General features: G+C 40.2%; 1 protein-coding gene across 1 annotated transcript; it reads right to left on the bottom strand.

The window, feature by feature from the left end:
* Positions 1-3816: 3816 nt before the first annotated feature.
* LOC105892941 (potassium channel subfamily K member 13-like) lies at positions 3817-9515 on the bottom strand. Its single transcript, XM_012819269.2, has 2 exons — positions 9182-9515; positions 3817-4747 (listed from the first exon to the last, which is right to left on the bottom strand). Exons 1-2 carry the CDS (start codon positions 9513-9515, stop codon positions 3978-3980), a joined length of 1104 nt encoding a protein of 367 aa, XP_012674723.2. The 3' UTR covers positions 3817-3977.
* Between the last annotated feature and the right edge of the window lie 2177 nt (positions 9516-11692).

Genomic DNA, 11692 nt, shown 5'->3' with positions numbered 1-11692 from the left:
TATCCTTGGGGTCAATTTGACCCCAGCAATTTAAACCTCCAAAATACTATTATAATTCAATTTTTTTACCCAAGTTTATGTGTCAGGTACTTTAGGTTTGTTTGTTGACTACCTAAATAGCCCTTTAAATAAAAACAATACCCCCAAATACATCCAGAATACATGTTACGCGACTATGGAGAAATATGCAGATCACCATAAAATCTCACTGATTGACCTAAAATTAGAAAGAGATATACTTCTGGTGTTTTATGGCTTCATATTATTTCTAAGTACATATTGTTGTTATCTAAAACATTTGGAATAAAAAAAAACAATTTCTGTTATCAGGAATAGTAACAATGTGATGAAAAAAGTTGAAATTTACCCCAAACAACATCTATGCGTACAGCATGTGTACAGGACATTGAAAACATATCATGTTAATTTTGTGTTTACCCAGTTGAACTAGGAAAAGTCATTAAATATGAAGCAAAACAAATTATGTCAATCATTTATTTAGAGACATTAAACATTGAATGGGGTCAAATTGACCCCAAACATAATAGGAGGGTTAAAATATTAACAAATGCATAAACAAACACTGAAAGAAAGAATCAAGATACATTTAATGTGCAGAAACTCTTCTGTACACTGTAAAAAAAATCCCGTTGTTTTTACGGAAAAAAACTGGCAGCTGTGGTTGCCAAAACAATACTGTAAAAAATACATCAATCTGTAAACCTCTTCACAGAGCAGCATGTAAATTTAACATTTTAAACCTGTATATTCAACATTGGATTTGAGCTATATTTACATCACTGTTATGTTATACTGGTTTGTTTGTTCAGTACATTTAACATTTTAAACCTGTATATTCAACATAAAATACAGCCAAACCGTAACCATCTTCACAGAACAATATGTACCTTTAACAGTTTATAATGTATAAAATTACATTGTAAACCAGTACATTTAACATTGGATGTTTGCTGATTTTGCATGACCAGTATGCTATTAAACCAATTATTTCAGTAAAATGTACATCCAGTTGGTGTCGATTGTACATCAAATCCAAGAAATACCAAGCAATCAACATTATTTAACTTCTAAAGTCTCATTATAACACTGTTATTCAACTGATTTTTCATGTAGATTCCTCTTAAAAGTTCTTCATACTATAATGTCTTTTAATGTATTAATAATGGTTTGGACAGTGAAAGCAACATCTAAATACTGCAATTATATGTAGGCCTAAAATCTTCTATGACTGATATAAATCACAAATATTTGCTCAACTGAAGAATAATTTAGCATCTGTCAGGGTTCACAGGAAAGGAAACAATTGCAGACCAAAACTCGGGATTTATTTACCAAACACCAAAAGGAGGAAGGAATAGAACACCAAACACCAAAAGGAGGAAGGAACACCAAACACCAAACACCAAAAGGAGGAAGGAATAGAACACCAAACACCAAAAAAGGAGGAAGGAATAGAACACCAAACACCAAACACCAAACACCAAAAGGAGGAAGGAATAGAACACCAAACACCAAACACCAAACACCAAAAGGAGGAAGGAATAGAACACCAAACACCAAACACCAAACACCAAAAGGAGGAAGGAATAGAACACCAAACACCAAACACCAAAAGGAGGAAGGAATAGAACACCAAACACCGAACACCAAAAGGAGGAAGGAATAGAACACCAAACACCAAACACCAAAAGGAGGAAGGAACACCGAACACCAAACACCAAAAGGAGGAAGGAATAGAACACCGAACACCAAAAGGAGGAAGGAATAGAACACCGAACACCAAACACCAAAAGGAGGAAGGAATAGAACACCGAACAACAAACATACTAATAATTGGGAACAGGTGAGGGGCGGAGACACAGGTACACAGAACAGGAGCACAAGGCAAGGGTAAACACTGGAGCACATGGCAGGAACAAGGAAGCACAAAGGACTAGACACCATAGACATATATGTATATGCTAGACACAGCAAGTAAACAATGGCAGACGGGAAGTAACAAAGTAAAAGCACAGGACAGACAGAGCACAGACCTGACAGCATCAGCTGTTAGTACACAGACCAAGCCCATAACGTTGGGGATTCGCCAACTCAATAGAAGTTGAAAAATACCTATTAGGTTTAATATAAATATGGTGAGCGATATTACTTCTACACCTTTCAGTGTCTTTGTGTATTTATAGAAAAAAATGGACCTTACAGAAAATGTTATTTTAACACCACCATGTTGTCATTTATTGCTTCTTGTATTACAGTTTTTCTTCGTGTAAATTGCATGTCATATGTCATGTCTACAAAGAAATATGCATAATCTTACTTTGAAAAACAGTTATATTTCGTTTAGTATTTGACCAAAAAATGTTGTGAAATAAGCAATACTCTATTGTATTTCTATTTACAGTTTTTTTATGTAATGATTTTACGGCATTTCAGTGTTAATTCTACGGACATTTCTTACAGTGTACTGCATTGTAGGCTGTTTTTTGACAGTAAAAATGACATTCTGCTCCTCTACATGAAGGTGTCTGCATCACTAATGCATTCACTAACATCAGCAAAGCATCAAGTGCCAGACCTGATGTCTTCTACTGGTTCACTCATGCATTATGCTTTACATAATAAAGGATCCTGAGTAACATAAATCAATGAATAGTTAACATAAATAAACCAGTAACTGTAGATACTGTTTCATACATGTAAATTACTGCCTGTCCTTAATGTTAGTAAAGGAATCGTTACAAAATGTAAAGCATTATATATTAATTAATGTTAAAATTAAAGTGTTAAACCATACCATATTTTAGAATTATTTATTGTTCCAGTGAGCTTGGTAGCAACTACTAGCAATGCGGCAGCTGAAGAAGTTCAACCTGCCAAAGACAATGATGGTGCACTTCTACACTTGCATCATCGAGTCCATCCTCACCTCCTCCATCACCATTTGGTACGCTGCTGCTACTGCCAATGACAAAGGCAGACTGCAGCGTATCATCCGTTCTGCTGAGAAGGTGATTGGCTGCAATCTGCCATCTCTACAGGACCTGTTCGCCTCTAGGACCCTGAGGCGGGCAGGTAAGATTGTGGCCGATCCCTCCCACCCGGGTCACAAACTCTTTGAGGTACTTCCCTCCGGCAGGAGGCTGTGGTCCTTCAGGACCAAAACCTCAGGCCACAAAATCACCTTCTTCCCGGCTGCAGTTGGCCTTATTAACAAGGCCCGGGACCCCCACCTGACTTGGACTCTTATCCTGCCCCCACACCTCACATGAGACTTGAGGTCTGTGTTACATTAATACACACTGCACATTGCACATTCACTTTTGCACTCCTGTCCTGCATTTTGCATTTTACTTTCTACTTCACTTTTTTATATAAATGTTTTATATATTTGTATCCTACAGTATATATTATGTTTATGTGTAGTACTTCTCTTATGTGTAGTACTTAGTGTGTATTTATGTTTTTATGTTATGTGTAGTACTTATTGTGTTTGTATGTTTTATGTTCACTGTATGCACCTATACACCAGAGCAAATTCCAGGTAGGTGTAAACCTACTTCGCAATAAATACCCTTTTTCTTTATTTTTGGAACTCAGCTTTGAGGGAAGGATTGACACCATTGCACTTTTATTTTCTCCATTTCTGAACTGATGTTATTTGTTATTGATTTTCTCTATTTTTGAACTGACTATTCTATACTATTGATTAAGATTTAGAACTTATCGTTATTTCAATAAATTTGACAATTTTAAGCTTGGCCTACCATTTTATTGGAGCGATGAGGGACAGGTGGGGCTTGTTCAAAGTGGGGAATGACAGAAAAGGTTTGAGAACGACTGCTGTAGTGTGAGGGGTGGGTGAAAAAAGATCTTTAGAAAGAGTTAGAATTTGTTCTCTTGTGGGTCGATGCATCAACCCAAAATGTAATCTGATTCTGTTCTGGCTTATTATTATGTTATGTTCCTGTTTCCGCACTTGTTTCTGCCAGGCGGTTGTTCATGATCCCAAGTGCGCCGACCCCTCCAGAGAAGCCATTGTGCCGCGAGCCTGACCCCGACTGTCTAGGATGCCTGTTAGCCATCTCAGACAGCTGCTTCTGCATGATGGCCAGGTTGACCTTGTTGGCGGCCAGGAAGTCCCTCATGGAGATCATCTCCCCAGACATACGCCGGCCATCTGCCTCGCTCTCGTTCACGACGTCTATCTCGATGGATGGGTCGCGGCTGCCGTGGTAAACTGCGTTCCGCCGCGGGTTCTGGGCACCCCTGGCAGTCGGGCAGCGCCTGCGCAGCAATTCCAGCCCATGCATAAGGCAGTAAAGCACCTGCTTGAGGACAATGGAGAGGACATTAAAGTATAAGGACACGGCGTCCAGGTAGCCCCAGCCCTCTACGGATGAGTACATGGCGGTGGCACAGCAGGACACCAAAATGGCCACTGCACCCAGGATGGGCATGACGCAGTACACCGAGGGCTTCCATCCAGCCATGCTGTCCAGGTTGCGGCCACGGCGGCTGAAGGCATCGGGCGGGCGCTCGTTCTGGGGGAGCACAGCTTTGTGGCGGTGGCGGCGCTCGTGGCAGAACTTCAGGACGAAGGTGATCATAGTGATGACACGCTCCAGGAAAAGGTTGAAGAACAAAATGGAGGCTGCACAACCTATGAGTTCGTATAAGATGAGGAATACCTTTCCTCCAATGGTGGCAGGTGTTGTCATTCCAAACCCTGTGACAGTGAAAGCAAGAATGATTGTAAAAGCAATTACCACCTTCAAAATATTCTAAAAAGTCAGCTACTTCTTGCAGATACCATGCATTATTGATAAAAGGAAGATTAAACCTCTAAAACTTTAAAGCCTTTTTTAAAACTTAAAAGTCTGTTCAAAAGTCTATAATGTATTCATGTCTTCTCCCAAGCTCCTAATGTATCTTTCATGACCAGAAATGTGCCATTTTCAGTCTATCTTTATCAGTGGACTACATTCAGTGTAACATTAACATTGTAAAATTCAATTAGCATGCAACGGTATGAAAATGCCTTTGTAATTCATGTCATAAGCCAGATCATGACACCTCAAAAGAGCGATATCCACTCACTGATTCATGCAGTGGAGCACACACGGTCCCCTAAGAACTTCAACACACGCACCACCCTGCCTTGTGCTGTCAACAGAACTTATTGGGCAAGACCTTCCAGCTGCTCTGGCTTGGTGCTTCACTCTCAGAAAAAATGCTCTGGGGCTCATTAGAGTCCAATTCTTAATTGCTCTATAATGAGCCACATGTGAACCACTCCCCCCCATGTAAACACCCCTCTTGATTCAGACAGCTCCCGTGCTTCAAACACACCGCGGGAGCCAGGTTGCCATTGGTGACGACACCCAGATCTTTGACTTTCTCTCTCTCTTTCTCTCTTTCTCTCTCTCTCTCTCTCTCTCCCTTGTTGGCACACAGGATGCTTGTTTGAAATTCTCCAATTCTTTCAGCCAGTTTGTTTATCTATGTTGTAATCAATTCAAAGCATGTTTTACATAAGAGGTGGAAGGAACACATATGACCAGCCTATGGGAGGAGGGGATTCTTGACCACACACCTTACACACTATACATATGAATGGTGTGCTGAGCGCTTGAGTGGAGATGAATGAGATGACCCACCATCTAACAAGAATCCCTAGATGGAGGGACATGGCTCTATAAGATTCACCACCATCACCATTTCTAAATCACTGGCTGAAGAGGGGGGGCATAAACTCCTGTGAACGATGAGTCTCGATCAGAAAATGAAAAGGATGCTCACACTCACAGGAGGGGGCCGATCCTTTCCTTGACGTATCAGCCTGGCAAGATTCAGGATGATTTTAAACAGTAGATAATGTGTTGGACCATTTTCGCCCAGTAAAATGCCAAATTTTTATTAAATTGTCATTTTGTCAATATCAACACGAGCATTGATGTGTTTCATTGCTGTACAGTCATATAATTTAGTTAACAGCTCAATAACACATTTCAATGTGCAGTACACTTTTCAAGTGCAAATCAAAGGAAATCATCGCCAATGTTCAGGGGATGTTTTCAATTAGATCCATTTGAAGAGCAACTATAAAAAAATATCTTACATCAGCCTTGCTACAGATTATCTAGTCGTGTTATAGCCTTTGGTTTTCTCCTTGTGGGAAAACAATTTGCCAGAAGCTAATTAGAGACTTATTTTCTACTCACTAATTCAAAATCTGTGTAAAGGTAATTATTTGGCTTGATGTCTTTCCCGACATTTGCAAAATAAGCACGTAGTATGCTTTCAGAAATACGACGTCTCTGGAATAAAACTAAATACAACAAATGATTGTAAAAACACCAACAACACACTGATTGCACAATTACAGTTTTTCTCGATTGCTAACACACATTTAGCGAATCATGGGTTAATCTAATGCTCACACCTTCTTTGCACAGCAAGAGTCTTTTCTGTAGAATGGGTTAACTATTTCTCATTGCTTTTGTAGACTGTGGAACTCCCTGCTTGAGGGCACTCTGTCTGTTTTGAGGTTCTCTTCCCTTTTTCACTCTCTCGTGCTTTGGTTACGTCATTATTAGGGGCTGGGACTGGGCAGTGATTGAGACGGGCATATACCTGGGGTCCTTAGCCACGTAGCTCTTCCATGCTGTTAACTCTGTGTGTTTGTGTGAGGCAGCATTGTGGGTGCTGTGGCTCGTTGCAAGTTTGGGAGCCAACGCAGACGTGGCCGTGACTCGTGGTCCCAAGCGACGTTCTGATCAGCAGTGAACTAGTCAGACTGCACTAATATTGCACAGGTATGTGGAACCACGCCGATGGTTTTGTTTGCACATTAAAACACTATATTGTGTCCTTGCGGCGCCGTATGTTTTAACTAAAGGGATGTGTGCAATGTATCATATGTTTATTTTTTTTACATCCTAACGGGATATGTGTAATGTATCACGTGTTTATTTATTAAAGCATAACAGGATATGTGCAAATGTGTATTATGGAATGCGAACATTGTACTGTGTTTGTTTGCTTGTTTTTAGACCGACGCAGCTTCACGATGTGCTAGTGTTTGTATGGGTGTGTGTGAGTCTACTACTCCGAGTGACTTGGCTTTGATTTTCCCTCTAGACTGGGGGCTGGTTGTATGTCTTAGTAGTGAACGTGTTGTGTGTCCCAGGTTAGAGGGGTTTTCTTTCTATTGTTTTTGTTCATTGTTTTCCCCATAGTCAGCCCCTGTATTGGTCAAGCCAACACACTGTAGGTTGCAGTGCTGTGCTGTCCTTAAGCAATTATCCGAGTGTTTCACCAGAACTTGAAGTTTGCAGTGTTGCACTAAGGGTTGTGTGCACTTTATTCACGTGTGGTATCGAGACCGTAGCTTCCACTAGCTTCCATTCTCTCTTTGGCTTGACTGATTAACTGGTGGCAGTTAAGATCCCCACCTGTATGAATGTATTGACCAGCCTGTACCTCCTTGAATATATTAAATAAAGAATATACTTTTGTACTTTTCTAAACGTACCTGTGTCTACACTTATTGGGGCAGAGTTCCCCTTGCTCTGACACGATCATATCAGTTGGCTCAAGGGGTGGCGTAGTCAGCTGTACTAGGGGGCGCTACAATTCACACAAATTTCTTTGAGTTTTCACACCCTTTTCAAAATAGTTAACACACTTCTCAGAGAAAGACACGAAACCTAATTGAATAACCATGTCAACACTTAGCAGCCTACTGAAACTGCTCTCTATATTCTAAATATCTTCAGCACCATGTGTGAACTCTCTGTGCACAACTAATCAAGTAGTTCTCAACCTATAAAAGAGGTCAATAGATTGAAGTTGATACCAAGCATAGATTAAGGAGGCCGCCACCAATAACCTCAGCAAGGACGAGGACAAGGAAGAGGCCATGGTAGAGATAGAGGGGCACCTGCCAGGGGACGTGGCTTTCGTGTAAGATGCTCTAATGAAATTAGGGCAACAGTCATTGATCACATAGTCAATCATGACCTCTCCATGAGAGAGGCTGGCCAAAGGGTTCAGCCAAACCTGAGCCTTCATACTGTGTCATCAATTGTGCGTACGTTCCGTGATGAAAATAACACTTTGCTGGCCTTTACAGTCAAATTACTGTACTGTGTTTCACTGTATTTGCACTCTTGGCAACAACCATTTCTATACTTTTGTAAAGTGTGTTGCCACAATACAATGCAGTACTGTAGTTTCACTAAAGTAATTTACAAAATATACAGAATTCGGATTACTGTATATTTACAGTATTTACAGCCTATTGCACTATTTTTACAGAATCAACACACTGTTCACATGTTCACTGAAGAACAGATTTGACCTTTTTCCTGTATATTGAATCCCTTAATTTTGACTTCTTACAGTATCTACATCTAATGTGGAAAAATGACTGCAATAAATATTTTTGTGTCAGAATCTTTGCCATTTTGTATACAGTAGAACAAATGTAAATCAATGGTGTTGACAGGTCCTTGTTTGGAAATAGCTTTTACAGTATTTAGCAATACAAAAACAGAACTACAATATTTTACTGCATACACATTTTCAGATTTCAAATACTTTCTGACAGTATATTCCCTAAGTTAGAGTGCTCAGTACAAAACCCAAATTGTAGTACGTTGTCAGTGGTAAAACAGTCAATACTGTGAGGGTGCTGCACAAAAGTTAAAGTGATGCTTGCAGAGGTTGATATTGATAGCTGTAGTTTCAATTTTGTTATCCATTGTTAAATAAATGAGAACATACATTTTCAATTGAGCACAAATTGTAGGTTTTGATGGAAATGTTTGGTTTTGATGGGTGTGTGGTAAGTTTTGAGAAGGTGGTGTCATACTGCAATCATATAGTGTTTTGGTCATTTCGTCTTGAAACCGAACCTGAAACCGAACAAGAGCTATATGTACTGTGTGTGAGCTGTTTTGAAAAAGTAAACAGTGAATGGAAAAATGTGCCAAAGCGTATCGAGAAAAACTGTAATGTAAACTGTAAAGTAGCCTATATGTCGTTTCAGAAATAAAAAAATAATTTGGAAAGGTTAAAATATATATTGGCAAGTACATGTATAATGGCTGGCATATACAGTATAATGGCAAAAAGAAGAAAAAACGCCTATTCCCACCTAGTGTTGACACCACTGTAAAGACGAAGTAGAATACATCGGGGAAATCCCACCGTGGTCGAGTGAGGTCCACCCGGATACCTGCAATTTTTGCCTCCTCATAGTTCCTTAGAAAGTTGTCCAGGTCCCTCTTACTTAGATCGTACTTTTGGCTGAAGTGCTCAAACCGTTGCGCCCATCGCTCCTTTGCCAGTTCCTCTTTCGGATGCTCCAGCGCTAAAAAGACAGCGGCGCCGCTCAAAAGATAAAGAACTATTAACAGTGCCAACAGAAGAAACCTTGCATTGTCTTCATTCAGTGGACCAAAGCTGCAGCAGCCACTCCGACAAGCCATTTTGTGGTGACTGTTGAGCAGGTGTGTCTGAAGCATTGAAGACCCAACTCTTCAGAGAGCACTTCCCTTCCTAACTGGCACCTTGACTGCTGAAGTGCAAGTTAAGCACTAGTCAAGGTGCCAGTTAGGAAGGGAAGTGCTCTCTGAAGAGTTGGGTCTTCAATGCTTCAGACACACCTGCTGAAGTGCAAGTTAAGCACTAGTCAAGGTGCCATTCATGCACTTCTTTTCCTTTCTAGGTCGTTTTTCTATTTCTTATGTAAAGTAGTATTTATTGTTAGGCTACACCAGGTTTTTGTATTGCTCTTAGCTTGACTGTTCTCTCCCTTGTACGTCGCTTTGGACAAAAGCGTCTGCTAAATGACTAAATGTAAATGTAAATGAAGCGCCGCTACATTCAATGCAGGCGAGTTGAGAGATGTAGCCTAGACCAAAAATTCGACCGCTTCACATTCTTCCCTGCCAGCGTTCAAGTCGTTGACTTCCAAACTGCTGAAATATGTCAGAATTAACCAAAAGTCGTATAAAACATCTGAATGTGCGACGCACTTTGTACTGGAAATCGCGAAAGCTGTTCGGGGGTTTTGTGTGTTCGACGACCTCACGCGTCACATTCCGAATCAATATTCCATCGAGCCTCGAAGGCCCTAAGAAACACATCTGACCAAACCCCCCCGTATGAGGGTGCAGGTGGACAGGCCATGAAGACTAGGTTAGAGACTTGAGATACACCCTTTTATGACACACCATAAAAGAGACAAGAGGTACGCTACTATTTCAAAGAACCTGTCACATAAAAAAAACATTACCAGTCTATAACCGTTAAGATTTCATTGGAACAGTAAGAGGATGATATAGAGGCTATATAAAGAAAATATTTAAACTATGAATTTAAATAATTAGTACATGGCAAGATTGGACAGTAGTGTTGAAGCAGGTGAAACAAATCACATTACGCAACATTATCAACTGTTAAGAGTTGTCAGTCCGCCAATTTAAAGTGTTAAACAATTTTCAAATTGTACCTTTATAGTTGGTCATGACCAAATGACTGTGTCAATAATGACTGGTCCTCCTCAGTCCACACCCCAGGCATATACGCCTATCTGGTAAAACTGGGTATTTGGAATATTTCCAAAATTGGAAATTTGGGAAATTGTATCACTAATCAATAAGATAATGCTATTGTTGTTCATGAAAATGCAAGGCACAAAGACTGGCTGATTTTCTATGCCAGTGTTTTTAACAATGAGAACATTTGAAGCCAAAGAAGGTGCCTTATTGACAATTCTTGTTATAAGGTTATAGGGTCAGGAATGGAATAATGCATTGTAGAAGGGGTACTTGCAAATAGGGCTACCCAAGTGGAGCTCACAGAGCACAATGCAATGGTAGATGATATGGCAAAGGTACCACAGGAAAGTTCAGTGATCACTGATCAGCCTTCAAGTTGCTGTTGGTGTTGTTCTTTCCTGTGTCAAGATGAAATATGGTATATAGCGGCCATATGCCATGGTTAAATTAGTCTGTGCTTTGTTGCTTTTATTTTGGTATCTGGTTGGTGTGTATGCAAGTCACGTGGGTATTGGCATAGGAATACATGAATGAATATATGCACCTGGGTACCTGTGGTAGTATGGCGAGGGGGTGAGTAGGGAGAGCACAGTTTTGTTGATCGCTCAATAGGCTGACTATTGGAACTTTGGTATGGATTTTATGGACTAACTAAACGCTTACTGGATGCATTTTATGTATATTTATTATCGCCACTTTGCACAGAAGCACTTGCACTTTCTATCTGCCGTCCTGTCCAATGAAGATGTTTTATCTGCCTATAAATAAACAGAAGAAATCGTAACCTCCGAGCGGACATTGGAATTGTTGGTACGCGTCACCTAAGTGAATCTCCCTGGCTTAGCCTCTCAGCGACATTCAGTTGTCGCCGCAACATGGTAGGATGAATTAAATGCATAATTGAGTAATTAGCTCACTGATGTTTAGGACTTAGGATCTATGAGACCTACACATATATTTGTTCAACATCATGGTCTTCTTCTTTCTCTCCCTATTCTTCTTCTTATTTTCATTCTTTTTCTTCTTTTTGCATTCACTTTCACAGGATATTCTCTGTTAACCAACTCTGTTCTCCATTTTTTTTGCCTGTGGATATGCATCCT

This window comes from Clupea harengus, chromosome 15, assembly GCF_900700415.2.
Source record: "Clupea harengus chromosome 15, Ch_v2.0.2, whole genome shotgun sequence".
NCBI lineage: Eukaryota > Metazoa > Chordata > Actinopteri > Clupeiformes > Clupeidae > Clupea > Clupea harengus.
This window is presented reverse-complemented; position numbering and strand designations above follow the sequence as displayed.